General features: G+C 41.4%; 1 protein-coding gene across 6 annotated transcripts in view; it reads left to right on the forward strand.

Annotated features, from left to right (window-relative positions):
* Positions 1-19,030, forward strand: part of LOC133377431 (formin-like) — a 234,409-nt gene that overhangs the window by 111,768 nt on the left and 103,611 nt on the right. For 5 of the 6 annotated variants that reach the window (XR_009760707.1, XM_061611483.1, XM_061611487.1 and 2 more), the window contains exons 7-10: positions 6,011-6,072; positions 8,086-8,174; positions 10,272-10,422; positions 15,859-16,005. Coding sequence is in view for 5 of the 6 variants with exons in the window: in XM_061611483.1 (XP_061467467.1) it covers positions 6,011-6,072; positions 8,086-8,174; positions 10,272-10,422; positions 15,859-16,005 (449 nt within the window). In the remaining variant the exon portion in view is untranslated. The remainder of the gene's footprint in view (positions 1-6,010; positions 6,073-8,085; positions 8,175-10,271; positions 10,423-15,858; positions 16,006-19,030) is intronic. The other variant, XM_061611485.1, reaches the window with a different exon arrangement.

Consider the following 19,030-nt stretch of genomic DNA (forward strand, 5'->3'; position numbering starts at 1 on the left):
CCGTAGGGTCACATAAAAATGTTTGCCTCAATTTCCCTACAAAAAGCAGTTCAGAAACCAGACTTATCCTAGTAGCAGATTTTTAAAGCAGAGGAACCCAATAAAATTACTAGTTTCTCACAGCAAGCATCTATTTCCTTTTGACAGATTGTGAGGTGTAGCTGAGATATTCTAACCTAATTGACAGTGTAAGGAGGAAGGCTCACAAAGATTAAACATAAAAATGAGCTTTTAGTAGCTGTTTTGGAGTCTAGTTCCTAAACATATTAGGCTTTGCTGCTATAATTTCACCTTAGTGAATACAAGCAGGGCTCAGCAATAAAATGTTGCAGTGTAGCCCTGGTGTGTGTGAGCTCAGGTAACTGTGGCTGAGAGGGTTAAAAGATAAAAGTTATCAAAAATTGTCTCTGCTCTGGCATGGGCCGAACTTCATTCACAACATTTATTTTTAGTTTTTTTAAATATTAAAAGTGTAATCAATCTGCATGCAAGTCAATGGAGCATGAGGCTTCTGCATGAAATAGAATGTTTGGTTAGGCCTGGGAGGAGGGAGCAATTTTAGTAGCCCACCTCTGGCCTAAAATATAACAGTGTACTACATTGCAGTTTTGTTGTAAGTTACCTTTTAGCACAATTCTCCAACATGCAATGGGGGTGTAACAGTGAATCACACTGCAGTAGGAGTAACTGGCACAGTACTGTGTCACCAGTGACCAAACAGCAGCATCACTGCTGCTCACCAGGATAATGTGGTGGTGTTGGGGCGCTGTCCCCTGCCCCTAACACCATGCAGGTTAAGCAGCAACAATGCTGGTGTTGAGAGAGCAGTGGCACAGCACTGTCCAACCACACTAGCCACTCCTACACTGCAGATATCTTGTGTACTAATCTCTCAGCACAACCTGTAATATAGTGATAAAAGCAATGGATAACAGTTCAAGGTTATTGTAAACTACTGCCTTACCTTCAGCTCAACCCCAAACCTACAATAGGGTCTAATTCATCTGGATTAACAGTGCAAGGTGATTGTAAACCACTCACAACCTGACTTGCAGCACCCAGTGTGTACTGCACTGTAGAATGATCATATATCACTTTCTTCCTGCTCCATCCTCTTCCAAAGACTACAATATGGGCCCAGAAAACTGCCTTTGCTTTAGAAATTGCATTACCAGGGTTTTTTCTTCGTTGGTTTTAAACTGAGTTAGAAAGAGCAGTAACTCTTCTCTTAGCTACAACCTATTGAGTTTGTTTTGTTTTTGGCAAGAGGTGTGTGGATACAGTGATGCCCAATTCCAGCTCCATAAAAATCTTGGATATCTATTGATTTCTATAGGCAAGCCTCACTTTCAACCCTGAAGACATTTAGAAATAGCTTCTCAATGTAAACCAGGAAGTAATCTCTCCAGATAATGTTTATTTCTATGATTTTTATTTGTCTGTGTGTATCTGTCCTTTCGTTCTAGCCACTCCCATCCATTTGTCAGGGTTATATTCCTCTTGGTCTCTCAACATTTTGTGTCATTGAGTTATTGTGGTATTCTGTTTGAGGGGGAGTCTTTACCCTTAGGGTTTTTACCTGCACTTTCATTGTACTATTACCCTGAGTCCGCTGATACCTCTTTCATGTATGGGTGATGTGTTTTTGACTGCATACACTCAAGTACAGGAAGACTTAAATCAGTATTCATGTATGTATACTAGCAGTATCAGTTCATATAGCAGCTCTCATTGGTGCACCCATGCAGGCCCCACCTCGCCACCACCCTGCCCCATCCAGGTAAGCTGAAGTAATGCTGGTGCCTGGAGGGCAGCTCTGCACGTCCACCCCACCTATAGGCTGATACTGTAGACTAGCTTTATGAGGAATCTCCACCTATCAATTTTGTGCTTTTTATTTGACAAATTGGCATGGACCACACAGGTCTGCATCCATTTTAAAAACACCAAGCAGAGCAAAAATTCACAGCGGAGGATTTTATTTATTTATTTATTGAATTTATTAGTCACCCATCTGGCTGGCTGTCCAGCCACTCTGGGCGACGTACAAAATAGGCATACAATACATAGACATTAAAAATCTAAAAACAATGAAGATAAAATCTAGCCCACCCCAAACGCCTGCCTGAAGAGCCAGGTCATCATAGAAGGGTCATGGCGGAGATCATTTGGGAGGGAGTTCCACAGGGTGGGAGCCACAAATGAAAAAGCCCTCTCTCTAGTCCTCACCAGTTTGGCTGTATTGACTGATGGGATGGAGAGAAGGTCTTTTGAGGCTGATCTTGTTGGGCGGCATAGCTGATGATACTGGAGGTGCTCCTTTAGATAGACTGGGCCGAAACTGTATAGGGATTTAAAGGTCAAAGCCAACACCTTGAATTGGGCCCGGTAAGCAACTGGTAACCAGTGCAGCTCTTTTAGCACTGGAATGATATGATCTCGCCAGCAGCTGCCTTTAATCAGGCGTGCCGTCGCGTTGTGTACCATTTGTAGCTTCCGGACCGTTTTCAAGGGTAGCCCCATGTAGAGCGCATTACAGTAGTCTAGGCGAGAGGAGACCAGGGCATGTACCACAATGGGAGCAGATGATTGGGAAGGTAGGGGCATAGCCTCCGTATCAGATGAAGTTGATACAGCGCTGCCCCGCTCACAGCTGAAACCTGAGTCTCCATGGACAGTTGGGAGTCAAGAATGACCCCGAGGCTATGGACCTGGTCTTTCAGGGGCAATTGTACTCCATTGAGCACCAGGTCCAAATCCCCTAACCTTCCCTTGTCTCCCACGAACAGTACCTCAGTTTTGTCAGGGTTCAGCTTCAGCTTATTCCTTCCCATCCAGCCACTCACCGATTCCAGGCACTTGGATAGGGTTTCTACAGCCAACCTCGGTGAAGATTTAAATGAGAGATAGAGCTGCGTGTCATCCTCATGTTGGTGACACTGCAGCCCAAATCTCCTGATGATAGTCCCCAGCAGCTTTATATAGATGTTAAATACAATCGGGGAGAGGATGGAGCCCTGTGGCACCCTACAGGTGAGAGGCCAAGGGTCCGAAGTCTCATCCCCCAATGCTACTCTTTGGTGCCTATCAGAGAGGAAGGAATGGAACCACTGCAATACAGTGCCCCCTATGCCTAACACCTCCAGGCGATCCAGAAGGATACCGTGGTCAACGGTATCAAAAGCTAAAATAGCTTTATGATAGTTAGTATTGGAAGTTTGGGTCCTCTGTGAATTAAGTAATTTTTTAAAAAATTATAGATTAAATAACTGATAATTAATTACTCTGTTTCCTATCATTGTAAGTGTTCAAATAACTGACCATGCTTTGACATGTCAGGAAACATTGGCTTTTCAGACATATAAACCCAAATGAGAGCTGAAGCGATAGGTGATGAAATAGTGATTCATACAGATACCATATGATGTGAAGATCAATGCCAAATCAACATGTAAATGTGCTGTCAGCAGTTAATATTTATTTGTTTATCTTTATGTAAAATAATGAGTCACCCACCTCTCTTTCTGACAACAGCTGGCCAATGCCTCTTACAGTAGGAGAAAATTAGCATATAATAAGATTAAAGCAAAAAACAGAAAGTATGACTGATGAAGATTTAAAATATCTACTTCCCAGGCCTTGGAAGGGAGGATGGACAGTTTGCCAAAAACATGTTTGGGGGAGGGGCGAAGAGAAAGAGAGACAAGCAGCATTTGATTTGTAGGCTGTATGTCATTTGAGTAGGAAATACAGGGGGGGTACAGACCTTGCCTTCCGCTGCTTGAGTGTGCATCCATACATAGCCTTGGCCTAGATTCAAATCTTTGCCTAAATATAAACATTTTCATCAGCTTTTTAAATATCATAAGTGTAATCAAATTGGTGGAACACAATGTAATATAATTATCATAACCAATAGTAGTATTAAAATGTATTCATTGCTTTTACAGAAAAAAGTTTTAAAGCAACTTACAAGTTAAGAATACAAAGATACCACAGAATAATCCAAAGCAATAAAAACATACATAGTTATTCATTGGCGATCACTCATGGCCGAGTAAGATTGTCTTCCAAGATAAGGTCTTTAACAGGCCAATTCTGGATCCACACAACCTTCCAGAGTGAGGACATAGGTTTCCAGATGGAAGATGGTTGCAATGAGGATTTGTTTGACATGCCTTCCGCTTAGCTCGTTTGTCCTGTTCACCCTGTATTCGTGCTTCTTCAAAGTCCACAGCACCTTTGATAATAACCGACCTCCATTTGGGACGTTCATGGGCCAAGACTTCCCAGTTGTCGATACTAAAGTGTTCATCTACCAGCAATCAATAATATGCTTTCCCATCCATTATAAGAATCAACAGTGCAGTAGTGCTCCCTAATTCTGTCCCTAATTCTACTTCTGGGCAGGAATGGGAAGTCTGATTTGCAGAGGTTCCCCACCTCTATGGTCTTCCTTATTCACTTCTCTACAAAGGCAGTTTCTTACATGAAAAAGGATGCATAAGTAGGGCTGTTTCCTCCAATGAAGTAAATGGGAAACCTGTTCATCAGATAGGCACTATGTGTGTGCCTCAGATGCAGCTCTGGATCTGAAGCAATTGCATTTTTTTAGAAATCAGTAATAGTCACGACCATATACCTTACATACTTCTTAAGGTCTTATATTTGCCATTCATAATACTTTTTTTCCTAACTACCTTTGTTTCCAAATCAGGGACAGAATCATATAAGTGACAGGCAAAATTGTAAAGCATTCTAAATGTCACTGGACCTTTTAATAGAATTAATTAGCCTGCCACAGAGAAAATTTACTAGCCTGCTGGTTAATTTCACAGTGTAAAATCATAAGGTTAGAGGTAGAAGGGGAGAAACCTTATTACTTTTAAATAATTATTTAAAGATGTTTGTCTTGTCTCTCTCAAACATCACAGAAAAACCTCAGCAAGAGCTTTTAAAATCTTCAGTTGTGAGTGGTCACGTCTCCTTTTATAGGGAAGGAAATCTATACAATCAAAATCAAAAGATAGCACCTATTAAGCCTTCGGCAGATGTACAGTCATAACTGAGAGTTGATGTTATTTATGTTCCTATTATTTGAATTTAAGCAAGCAATTTATATTTAAGATGCATGGGTGAATTGAAATTAAATGACTGGAAAACTTTAATTTGTGGATTTTATAAAATAACATTTTGCTTTAAGAAGAAGTTAAAACCTTTCATGAATTTCTGCAATATTACATAAAAAAGGTGCTTCCACACAGAAATTTATTGTGGAATTGGTGCTGTTCATGCACACGTCTTTCACACTATCCACAAGACATCTAAAATGAATTGTGAATTTTATACAGTAATACCTCCGTTAACAAAATAGGTACATTCCTGGACATTACTTCTTTAACAGAAACTTTGGTACCAGAGGTAGGAATAACATGGAAAGTATTGGGATAGGTTCCTACACCCACTCATAGATTATGGGTGCAGTTTCAACAGGGGCTTTAAAGGGTGCCTATCTGCCCCCCTCCCCCTCTTCTGCACCTTCTTGCTGGCATGATGGGATGGTTGCATCCCCATACTTTTCATCATATTAACTTGAATTATCCTCCACACTGTCTGAGCGCATCACTGGGATTCAATTAAATGCCACTGAACAAAAGGCAACTTGCCTACAAAAGCTCATGATACAATAAACTAGTTAGGGTTCCACATCACTTTTTGTCATGCATCATGTTAACATTTATGCTGTGAACAATCTAATAATCACCTGTTCCAGAATGCATGCTAGTAATCCAGTCTCTGTAGCAAATGGGCAATAAAAACATCTCCCTATAGAGGACATCATCTGCTTTCTTTCAATGTCTTTCTCACAGCCATGATGTCAATAGTGTGTAGGAGAAGCATTCACATGAAAGAAAATATGTTACCAATTTTTTTCTATTTGTGTCAACAGATTAGCTAACAAGCTCATTTGTGGTTTATTGTCTAATGTATTATTTTATAATTTCTATAGCTATACTAAATGTGGATGATTCAATAGTCGATCTAGAAACCCTGGAAGCACTGTATGAGAACGTAAGTATAAAAGGCTCTGTGCTGCATTGCTAGTTCACATGCAGAAAGTGAGATGTGAACACATGTTCTCTCTTGCATGCCCCATCTCCTCGTTATCCAAATACTGTCTGTCTACAACAGAAATACAGTGTTTCTTTTCTCTTTAATAATATACACCTGGTTGTTTTTCCCTTAAGATATAGTCCTTGTTTTGTTCAGACATTTCCTTTCAAAATCCTTCACTTTCGTTTTGTGTTCTTTCCTAAGGTAATGCCACACTAGCAGTCCATTCTGAAACAAACGCACGTACCTCTTGTGTTCTTTAAGTGTACGAGTATGTCATTTGAACCCTCCTATAACGAGGCCCCACCAATGGTTAAAGACTTTTGCAGCCACTGAAACAAATGTTATAAAACACACAATTGCATAAATATAACAAAAGCCCTCTCCTAATGCGAAACAGCTCCTCAAAAAAAGAATCTTTTTCTACTCTGAAAGATGGGACCTCCACGCAGCTACCCAATCATCTTTCTCTACCTGGTTCCCCCTGTATAAAACTACCTTCAGCCTGGAAAAATACTTTTCTTTCCTTACAGTTCCATCTTTGAGAAAATCCTTTACCGCCTTACGTTTGCAGTCCATACCCTCGGATTTCCGGGAGGGGAGGTATGCAAATGTTCCAGTCCATCAAAGGCTCTGTATCTGCCAAAACGATGTGGTTGAAAATATTGTTCATTATTTACTAGGCTGTCTCTTATATAAATCTCCAAGGCGGAAACTTTTCTCGGCTATTCCCCACCTCCTGTCAAATAGACCTCCCTTGGAACAAATATGCAATTTACTTGTGGGCAATGACATATTTGTAACCACTCAAGTGGCAAAATTTGCCCTAGCGGCAGGGAAAATAAGAACTAGATATCAAAAACATTTAGTAGAAGCCCCAATTTTATCCTGATTTTTTTTGTTTGGTCCGATAATTTTAATTGAAATGATTTTATATAATCTTCTATTTGCTCTTTTCCCTTGAATTTTTGTAATTTTTAACCTCGAAATGCTTATATACATTCTCTGTATCAACTGTCCTCTCTTGAAATTCTTGTATTAATATTTCATTGTGACGGCCAATGGCTATGAACAATAAAAGGAAACATACATACATAAGACCAAAAATAAGGGAAAAGAAAGAGTGATAAGGACAATGCTGAATGCAATAGAATTGATACAATGAAGCAATACTAGTTGCAATGAAAACAATGGATGAAATCCACATTGTACAGAAAGCAAATAGCAAAGTGCTACGTCCAAAAATAGGAATGAATCAACGAAATGCTGTATAAGAAGTAGATGTTCTTTATTTAGAATTAGAGATTATTCATCTCTATTTTTGTACACAGCATTTTGCTTCTGTATAATATCTACTTCTGCTTGAAACATTTAATTAGAATAAACTATCCTGATTAAAGTCTTAGGAGGAAAAAAGATAATATTTTAGAATAATGTTTTAGGAAGAATTGTAAGATATGTTCTTTCTTTAACTGAGAGCATAGTTATGGCCTCTCTTTGTATAGCTTTGTAGCAAGCTCACTGATACAGTGACATTTTAAAAAGCAATATGTTGGGGGCTGCAGATATAACTTTAATATTTATCATGATGAATTAAAGATACATGTAACAGAAGAGTATGTTAACCTTGCTTCTCTGACATCTGTGTTTGAAGGGTTCTGGGCATTTTCAGTACTATGTATAGCAAAGTACAGCTTTGATGTAGTAAGGGGAATCTGTGCAGGGAAACAGGTTGTCCCTTCTGGATAAGGAAAAGCACATGTAAATGGATGTTGCATGTATGGTTCTGTTAGTTTCTTTTTGTGGAGAGGGACCAATCCCATTTAATAGAGCTGAACTGCTGAATTCAGTCCTTTTCTTCCTCCCCACCTCAATAAGTAATTAGCACTTCTAATGCTGTAGATATTGAAATGCATTTTTTTTCTTGAGGCTAAGAAAACTTTCATTAATGTTTTTTCACTGAAATTGCAGAGAGCACAAAAGGATGAACTGGAGCGAATAAAGCAGCATTATGACACATCAAAAGAAGAAGAAGTGAAACTTCTGGATAAACCAGAACAGTAAGGCAGTGGAGGGGTCCTACCATGGTTTTCCATCATTCAAATGAGTCTTTGAAAAGCAGAACCATTGGAATAGCATTGCGCCTAGAATAAAATAGTTCAAAGAATCTCACATGTGCCATATTGTGAAATACCCATCCTGACACTGGAAAGCCTATACCCAAACCATTCTGATGCGTGTCTGCTTAGACGTTTGTTGAAAATCTCAAAAGGCAGACATTCCAGAAAATTAGGCACTTTATTCCATTGTTGGACTTTTCTTGTAGGATAATTTTCTTCATTAACTTAAATCTACCTTCCTGTAATTTTCAGCCCCCCATTTCTTCTCCTGACATCAGATAACAGTGAACAAATGTTCTGAGCCTCCCAGTGGTATTCCTTGAATATAGCAAATACAGATTTAAAAAATAAAAGGTATAAAAAAGTTAGTCTCAGGCTAACTTAATCTTACTGAAATCTTTACAATTTAGAATGTACCTGGGTACAGAAATGACATTTACTGTGTACTAAGGATTTAATATCCATCTGGGATGGGCAAGAATTCTGTTGAATTCAGATTTAGCACCAGATTTTTCAATGGTCCGCATATTCTCCATCTTTGCAGAGCGATCCTGTTTGCTCCAAACTTCAGTGGCTTTCCCCTGATGCCATATTTTCCCAGATATTCCCTTGAATATATTATTATTTTATTGATTTTACAGCACATTAGTACAGTAGTCTCTCTCTCTGCCACCCTCCTCCATTCGAATAATCCAAGCTCCAAGTGGGGAGGAAGCAAGCCAAGCCTATAATAATCTATAATAGTGGAGGAAGAGAAGCCACTTTCCTTTCAAAATATCAATAATTTCTTTCAAAATATAGATATTAATACTGCTATTTTGGTAAGAAACAAAAATTAGTCTGGTAAAAGCAATGGACAGCGGGCAAAGAACAAATTCATTTCAATACTGCCTGTTAGACAGGTCAACTAAATGCTTTCAAAGCAGCACCAGCCAATGGATGTCAACCATAATGTCTGCCTTATTTTTGTTATACTTATGCATCAGATATTTATCTAGCTGTAAATGGGGACCTGATCCTTTGGAGTAAAGAAACTCAAAGCCCATATAATGTGGTGCTCATAATTCCCTCAAAAAGCACCTGTGCCCTAATCATACCACTCCAGTAGATCAAAGGCTTAAGACAGTCTTTGTTTCATTTGGTGGCCATATTTACATGTAACCCTAAGCCAAACAATGGCTTAGCCTAAACATGTGAATGTGCAGGCTCATGGGAAGAAGATTGCAGCTGCTTTTCTCCTCCTCCCCACTCTTTTTAGCTCAGCATGGTGTGGCAGGTAAGCCAAGGTTTATTCTTGGCTACAGTTTATGGTTAAGGAGGAGAAAGCTTAACCACAAGCCTGGATTAGGATGACACACTAAACCTTTAGCTGCTGCACTGCACTGATGGGGAAGAGAAGTAGAAGTCCCATTGTGCAAGCGGAAGGATTTTTTTATTACCATTTAAGGCTGCAGTACTATGCAAACATACCTGGGGGTAAGCAGCATTGAAATCAATAGGACTTACTTTTGAGTAGGCCTGTATAGAATTCCAGTACTAGAGTACAATATGCATTACAGGCTTTCTTTAATCTTTGCACAATCCCTGCATTAGATCTGGTAGAACAATATTCCCCTTACCATTCGTGCTGGGACTAACAGCATAAAGTTAAGTCCCATGGCATTCACTGTTACTTACTCCCTGCAAAATGGGTTTAGGTTTGAACCATAAAAATAGTGGAGTTGTTGTAGGCTAGCTACTCATGGGTTCATATTCAAATCTGGAAACGAGCTCTCTTGCCAAATGACCACAATGGAGGAGTTTATAGAACTGTTTCCAACCAGCAGAGGGCAATCTCCCCCCCCCCTTGTTTCATGTTCATTCTCTTTCTCATATATATTAACCCTAATACTGAAATCTTAAGATGCACAATATTTTGTATAAGTTAAATTGCACTAGAAGTGGATTTTATGATTGGCGCTATTCGCTGATGTACTGTATAGGATGAATCTAAAATAAGGTAACTTTAATGTTACATTTTTGTTCCTATTTTTACAGGTTTTTATATGAGTTATCTCAGATCTCCAATTTTGCAGAACGTACCCGATGTATAATCTTTCAATCTGTCTTCAATGAAGGAATAACTGCAGTGCACCATAAAGCTGATATTGTTAACCATGTTTCTAAGGTAGCTGAATCAAAACTGATGGTAAATTAAGGCTTCCTATGCAGACTTACTTACGAGTTAGCCCTGAACTCAGTTGGACATAGTTCTGAGTAAAAATGAAAAGGATTGGACTGCAGGTCTATTATGAGCAATGGTCTTCTCTATAATTCATTTAACTGAGTTAGGCCTAAACTTTGCAGGAGTTTACAATTATTATAAATGCTAGACATTTTTTTTCATAGTAATGTACCCTTGGTATCTGTTTAAATTGCATAGTTATTAAAAGTTCAGTGCCATAAATGTGTCAGTATAATCTCTACAATTAATGTATTTGTATAAATAAATAATGCGTGAACCAAATCATAAATAACAAGACCAGTTTGTATTCAAAATACATTCAAAATTTAAAAATTCGAATACCATAAAGCATTTCCTTGGGAACAGCTGCAGCACTAGGGGGACTGAAGAAGACCTGCCCTGGGAGTGAGTATCTGAGCATCTGGGTGCTTGCTGCTTGCTCTTTTGGGTTGTTGACTTTTGAGGCAGCTGAAGTCCCTGGTAAGTGCTGCAAGGACTAGGATCCCCTGCCTGATCCTGGCTCCAGAGAGAGGCTGTAGTTAATCGCCTAGCCTCTTGTATCAGCTCCTGGCTGGGTCAGGAGGCATAAAAGCCCAGCCCTGGCCACCGAAGGGGTGACACAAAAGGGGTGACACCAAAGGGGGATCCCCTTAGAGAGTCTCAAGGGAGAGGGAGCTATTCTCTTCCATTTTTTTCTTTTGTTTTTCTAACCAATCTGGAGAGATTGGGTAGTGGGGAGGGCGTGTGGCTCATGTGCAGTTTCTGCACAGGGTGAGAGCCTGTGCAGTGAACTGAATGATAGCAGAAAGTCACCAGATGCCTTCAGAGTGAGAGTCTGTAACTGGCAGAAGGCTGGCCCTCCCTGGGTGTGAGACAGAGGGGGAGTAGATGTGCCTGTGTGAAAATTATTGAGTGGGTCTTCCTGTTCCTAATTCTCGCAGAGGCCTACTGGGATAATTGGCTCAGGTAGGTTTTGTTGGTGGGCTCTTGTTGGGTCCATATCAGGGGTTGAGGAGTCTTAGTAAGGAGGGTCATGGGTGATGCCATCCAAGTTTTGGTGATCATGGGTAGAAGGAAGTATAGCCAGGGGAAGGTGGTGAATTACCATAGAAGACAAGGGCAAGGCTATCTACACCTTGTTCCTTGCTCCCACTCCTCTCATGGATGGGTTCCTCGTTGCTCGTCTGCTATGCCCATTTGCCTGTGTGTGTTGTTGTTTAACGCCAGATCGGTACACAATAAGACCACACTCATCCATGATTTGATCGTGGATGAAGGTGCCAGTTTGGTGTGCATTACCAAGACCTGGCTTTGCCCACCTGGATACTCAGTGCAACACCAACACAGGGTGTGGGGACGGAGGGGAGGAGTTGCTGTGGTCTACAGAACTTCCATCTCTGTCACCAGGAAACCACTCTGTCTTGGAGCTGGCTGTGTGGGCCTGCACCTGGTGTCAGGCCAAGGAGACAGTAAACTGGGGTTGCTGCTGGTGTACCGTCCACCCTGCTGCCCAGCAGCTTCTCTGACTGAGCTGGTGGAGGTCATCTCAGCGGTGGCATTGGAGGAGCCCAGAATGATGGTCCCCGGTGATTTCAATGTCCATGCTGAGGCTGCCTCTAGTGTTCCAGCTCGGGACCTCATGGTCTCCGTGACGACCATGGGGCTGTCTCAAGTTGTCACTGGCCCAACACATAGGGCAGGGCACACCCTGGACTTGGTTTTTGCTCCAGATGGAGGAAGGGGTAGTCTGGAGATGGGGGGGTGGATGTCACCCCATTTTCATGGTCAGACCACTTCCTGGTGAAGTTGGACTTATGGCTCCGATCCTTTCCTGCAGGGGTGGTGGACAGATTAAGATGGTCCGCCCCCAGAGAATAATAGAATCCACAGGATTCCTGATTGCCCTGGAGGAGTTCCCAGTAGATAGAGCAGTTGACCCTGTTGAAGCCCTTGTCACGCTGTAGAACAGCGAGGCACATCAGGCTCTTGACACGGTTGCCCCTGAGCTCCCTCTCCAGCATTGTGGAGCCTGGTTTGCACCTTGGTACACCAGTGAGCTAAGGGCAATGAAACAGGCTGGATGAAAGCTAGAGCGCAAGTGGTGAAAGACTTGCTTGCGAAGCTGATCGGGCACGAGTAAAACACCATAACCGTGCCTACTGTGTGGCGGTGAAGGCGGCGAAGAAGGCCCACTTTTCTGCCTCCATTGCATCCTCAAGTAGCCATCCAGTGGAGCTTTTCCATATTGTTAGGGGTCTGTTGACATCAACTCCAGGAAATGGAATTATATACCCTTCAAAGGCCCACTGTGAATTGTTTGCAAGGCACTTTAAGGGTAAAGTTGCTCGCCTCTGTAGCAGTCTTAATGCTCCCTCCACATCTACTGTAGTCCACAATGAAGTGTCCGCTGCCATGTCTGCTGCAACTTCTTGGGAATGGTTTCAGCTGATGTGGCCTGATGATGTAGACAAGGTGCTGGTGATGATGCGGCCAGCAACGTCTCCTCTCGACCCTTGCCCTTCTTGGCTTATTAAAGCTTGCCGAGGGGGTTTGACCGAGTGGATCCAGAGTGTGGTCAATGCATCATTGCGGGAGGGAGTGGTTCCAGCCACCCTGAAAGAGGCAGTGATCTGACCACTCCCGAAAAAGCCCACCCTGGACCCATTGGTCTATGACAATTACCGACTGGTCACAAATACCCCCTTCTTAGGGAAAGTGATTGAGAGGGTTGTGGTGCAGCAACTGCAAGTACTCTTGGATGAATCAGATTATCTTGACCCATCCCAGTCTGGGTTGAGGCCTGTTTATGGGACTGAATCAGCCTTGGTCGCCCTGATGGAGGGGAGAAGGACATGGGGAGTGTGACCCTGTTACTCTTACTTGATCTCTCAGCGGCTTTTGATACCATTGACCATGGTATCCTTCTGGGCTGACTTGGTGAGATGGGTATTGGAGGCACTGTTTTGCAGTGGTTCTGATCCTATCTCTAAGGTCGTTTTCAGAGAATAGCATTGGGTGATTTTCTTTCAGCCCCCTGGCAGTTGTGCTGTGGGGTGCCACAGGGTACCATCTTGTTCCCCATGCTGTGTAGTTTAACATCTATACGAAGCCCTTGGGAGCGGTCATCAGGAGATTTGGGGTGAGGTGCCAGCAGTACGTTGATGATACCCAGCTGTATTTCTTTGTAACATCTGAATCAGGAGAGGCTGTGCAAGCCCTGGATTGCTGCCTGGACTTGGTGGTGGACTGGATGAGGGCCAATAAACTGAGTCTGAATCCTAGCAAGACGGAGGCACTGTGGGTTGGTGGTTCCCGAGTTCAGATAATTGGTCAGTTGCCTGCTTTGGATAGGGTTGTACTCCCTCTGAAAGAGCAAGGCAATAGTCTGGGGGTGCTCCTGGATCCATCTTTGTCACTAGAGGCCCAGGTGACCTCCATGGCTAGGAGTGCCTTTTACCAGCTTTGGTTGGTAAGACAGCTGCGGCTGTTTCTGGTATGGGATAGTCTGACCACTGTTGTGCATTCACTGGTAACCTCTAGGCTCAATTACTGTAATGAACTCTATGTGGGGCTGCCCTTGAGGTTGGTCTGGAAGCTGCAGCTGGTGCAAAATGCGGCAGCGAGACTGCTCACTGGGGCAGGGTATCACCAACATGTTACCCCACTGCTGAAAGAATTGCACTGGCTGCCTATTTGCTACTGGGCCAAGTTCAAGGTTCTAGTTCCGGCGTACAAAGCTCTATACAGCTTGGGACCAGGATACCTGAAAGACAGTCTTATCCCTTATATACCCAGTTGATCACTGCACTCTGCAAGTGAGGGCCTCCTGCAGATACCATCTTATCAGGAGGTCCGTTCCACACAACATAGGAAACGGACCTTTAGTGTGGTGGCACCTACCCTGTTGAATTCCCTCCCCTTAAATATTAGACATAGTTGCTGGTATAGCACAGTGGGGAGGAGAGCCTGGCTGGGAGTCCAGAGCCTGTGAGTTCAAATCCCCGCTCGTGTCTCCTGGGTGTAAAGGTGGCAGTTGCAGACAAGGAAGAGGCTGGCTTGTGCATCTGTGGCAAGCTGAGCAGGCTCTAGCCAGCTGGAGAGGACTAGCCTCAGAGGGAGGCAATGGTAAACCCCCTCTGAATACTGCTTACCATGAACACCTTATTCATAGGGTCGCCATAAGTTGGGATCAACTTGAAGGCAGTGCATTTCCATTTTCAAATATTAGACAGGTGCCATCTCTGTTTTCTTTTCGGCGCCTATTGAAGTCCTTTCTCTTTCAACAAGCCTTTTAAGTTGAGACCTTATCCCAGTCTGTGTCTGTGTTGGAATTGCTTTTTAATATGTTTTTAAATCCTTTTTTAAGGTATCTTGACAGCTTTTTTTAAAAAAAATGTTTTTAAAGATGTTTTGTTTTAATGTATTTTAAAGTCTGTTTTTATGATGTTTTAATTCTTTTTAGTGCTTTTCTTTGCCACCCTGGGCTCCTGCTGGGAGGAAGGGGGGGATATAAATCAAATAATAAATGAATAGATAATTAAAAAATTTGCAAAAACAAAACCTCATTTATTGAAAGGCCAGGATCCGCAGAAGCCTATGCATGTGGAATGTTACCAGCTATGGCTATAAACAGCAGACGGAAGAAATCCCCATGTATATACAGTAGATTATATATGGCCCTTTGAATCCTGAGCAAAATTTGGAAACAGTTTTTTCCCATTCTATTATTACCAGATTTCAGAGCTTGGGTTTTGCTTTTTCAAAACATTATTTTACATTTAAGAAATTCATTGTTTGACTTTTTTCCACCCTTGGCTCAATGATGCCAGAATCCTTTGATTTCTTCAAATATGTAGCCCATTCCTAATTTTCCTTTGCTACCTTATGTCTTTGGACAATGAATTGAGGCCAGTGTGGCTGCATCATGCACCTGAGCTGGTTCCAAAGCAACAACATGGATCCAAAAAAGATGGGGGGTGGAGGAGGAATACAACAACTCAACTCACATTTCATCACTGGAAAATTTATTCATTTACTTATCTATTTCTTAATTAAAACATTTGTATCCCATCTTAAGGAATCCAAGATGGCAAAGAACTCAAAGCAACAAAAATACTTTTAAAATTACAGTAGCACAATTCCAATGGCTTTATAGTACATGTCTGATTGTGAAAGTGTTCAGAAATAATGTTTACCCTCAGGTTTCTGAGATTTTAATCAAAAGTTTCAAAGCAGATTTTTAAAGATTTCAATGCAGTTATATTTAATTCTACACCAAAGTATTTGCATTTGTAAAAAAAGGCTAAATTCAAATGTTGGGTGTGTACTGGTCTTCTGCTTTCTGGTGTTATAAATTAGCATTCATCTTTCTGGTGTTATAAATTAGCATTCATCTTTCAGGAGTTGCTAGATTTGAAAAGTGTGAAAGACATTTTAGGAATGATTCTGGCTTTTGGAAATTACATGAATGGAGGGAACAGGACGCGTGGCCAAGCAGATGGGTTTGGTTTGGAAATACTTCCCAAATTAAAGGATGTTAAAAGTAGAGTAAGTACTTATTTTTTATCTAGAATTTTGTTAAATGGGCATTTAAATTAATGATCAATGTTCTGTAAATGGGAAATGTTTTTTCTCTTTCTACTGTTCTTTTCTTTAATTTATATAAGAAATATAGTACACGGATATAGTCATTCTCCATATTAATGGTCATCTTGCCTCTTACTTCTACAGCTTAACCACTACAAACATATGTCCCCAGTAGCAAATGGCAGGTGAATTCCTTGAATTCACCTGGGTTTTTGCCATTTAAAACAAAAAACAAGCTACATAATAACATATGCACATGTCCTTGCCTCCGATGTGAGAGAACAGACCTCACATGTTTATATATGGATTACAACATTTATGGATGAGATTCATGGGGCATTGCTTCAGACCTTTTTAAAATGGGAGGATTCAGAAACTTGATTGGTTTGCCGTTTGCCATTCCCATGTTTGTGTAACATGTAACTTAGCCATCACATTTCTTACACAATAGATTATCTGTTAAGGAATGGATGGATCCAAAGGTGCCCTTCTGTACATGGAAAGTGTCTCTTGGTATTGGTCAACTTCTTGCACAAGCTGAACAATTGTTGGGCCTGCATATTGTACCACTTTGTGAACTCTTACACAAGCTATTTCAGAAGCACGTATGGAGCAACACTGGGTTCTATTTTCCTTTGCTCGTAGTTCTTCAGATGCAGGTGGCTATTAACATGGCTGCTATAAATAATAACTGCAGCAGCAGAGTGTAGAGGTTCATGACAGATGATTGTTTATTTTTTTTAAATTAGAGTCCACCCAAATTTGGGGGCTTGTACTAATCCAATATATGTTAGGCTACAATCCTATACACAGTTAACCAGGGATTAAGCCCCATTTATCACAGTAGGACTTACTTTTGATTATACATCCATTGGATTGTGCTGTTAGTAATGGTTTCTGCAACAGAAGTATTAAATAATAAAACTGGAGTGCTATTCTACTAATGTTTACTCAGAAGTAAGTCCCTTTGGTTCAGTGTTCTTACTCCCAGGTAAGTGAGCATAGGATTGCCGCCTTCAAACTCAATGGGATTTACTTCTGAATAGGCATATATAGGCTTGTGCTGGAACAGTCTTAGCCTATTCAAGGCGCCCAGCCCAATTACCAATCAGGTTGTCTTACAGTATTTTTTAAATATTTCCAGCAAATAGTGATGTGTATAGTTAAAACTTTTAATACTACACCGTGCTAATAACATTAAAATTAAAATGCATACATGGATCCTGAATTTAATACATCCACTTGATGTATTTTGCACAACTAAATCTTATCCTAGTAGCATTTGGTATGCTATTGAAAAGCAAATGTACACTTCAGAGGCATTTCAGATATTGTTGTGAGCCCTGCTGGAGAGGGGTGGACCGATGAGAATGAAGCGGAGGAGGAGGAGGACTTAGAGTGGGATGGTTGAGCATGTGAGGGGCCGTGGGGAGAACTTTGATTCCAGGGTGGCTGATGAGACCCTGACCACTCACCATCTTAATATGTTCAGGGGCATATTATAGTATGATATGTGGGATCTACCCTTAGGAGATTCCAGTCCTGGTAAGGATGCCATGATGGAGTCTGGAGAAAGCAGGAGCGGGGGACTGACAGTCAAGGTGCTTGACTCAAAGGTCATACATCAGAAATATTTCCTTCAGAACTCTGAATAGGTCTGAGAGAAAGAGACAACTGTTCTGACCAGGGCTGGTTAATGAGCTTTTATATAATGGGCTCCTGCTGGGAGGAAGGGCAAGATATAAATAAAATAATAAATAAATAAATAAAATATAATCCCTTAGCCCAGTAGCGTTTGGAAGGGCAGTGCAGGCAGGCCAGTGTTGGTCACCTGCCATCCCAATGCTCAGCGTTGCTGCCTGCTCCTGAGAGAGGGAAGCTCAACACAATGTGGACCCAGCAGCAGGAGGATCAGATAGGCTCTGTGCCTGCACTGCACTGAGCCTTGTCGCTCCCCCTCTCAGGAACCGGCAGCAGCACTCGGCATTGGGAAGGCAGGTGAGCAGTGCTGCCCCACCAACTGCTACTGCCTTAGCCTGACTACACATATCCCAGGCTTCACTCTCTTGCGGGAGAATGGAGATTGTCTGGCCTGGAGCCTGTCTTTCTCTGTCATCACTTACTGTGCCCACTGCCTGCAATGGTGAGCATTTCTGCCACACAAGGCCTTTGGAGGCAAGGATGCTGCTCCCTTGGCTGAGGATGGCTCAAGTCCCTGGGGGCTTTGGCTTGGGGTTTCTGGTTTGAGGACCTCTGATTCTAATGGTCTCAGGTTGCTGGACTTGGGCTCAGTGTAAGTGCCCAGAGGTGGTGGTTATGTGGGGCTAATTCAGTGGCCTCTCTGCCTCTGAGTTAGTGCCAAAGGAACTGTTGATAATCTGGGACAGGACAGGAGTTTTTTTTAAAATTACATTTTTATATACAAACACATTCACAGAAACAAAAATGTATTCATTGAGTATAGATAATCTTGTATTTCCAATATAAGTAAGCCACTCCATAAATAAACTTCACTAGCCATATTACTGAACCCCTAAAAAGTTATATGCATGAGGCTTATCTTCTGCCTTGTTATTTCAGTACACCATTTTCCAGTAAAACTTTTATTTCATGTCTACCTTCTCTGTATTTCTGTACTTTCTGTAAACATCAACAAAGATCTGGATAAAGAAACAATCATTTCTCCATCTTCCTTCAGTAGTTCATTTTTAACATTACCTAACAAGATGTAATGGATCAAGTATTAAATTATATCCTATGATTTCCCTGATATTCCCCAATCGGAAGTGATTTTATAGTGACAACCACACCACAAAGATAAAATGTAAACTTCATAGCTAGCTTAATTTGAACATTTTTAAAGGATTAGTTGATTTGAGCAATTAAAAATAAGTGTGTATATATAAATATATTCACTATGAGATTGTTGTTTTATGAATTTGTACACATCCTAAGTTCGTAGAAATAGGGCAGATTGTAAGGGTTA

Source organism: Rhineura floridana, chromosome 2, assembly GCF_030035675.1.
Source record: "Rhineura floridana isolate rRhiFlo1 chromosome 2, rRhiFlo1.hap2, whole genome shotgun sequence".
NCBI classification, from domain to species: Eukaryota; Metazoa; Chordata; class Lepidosauria; order Squamata; family Rhineuridae; genus Rhineura; species Rhineura floridana.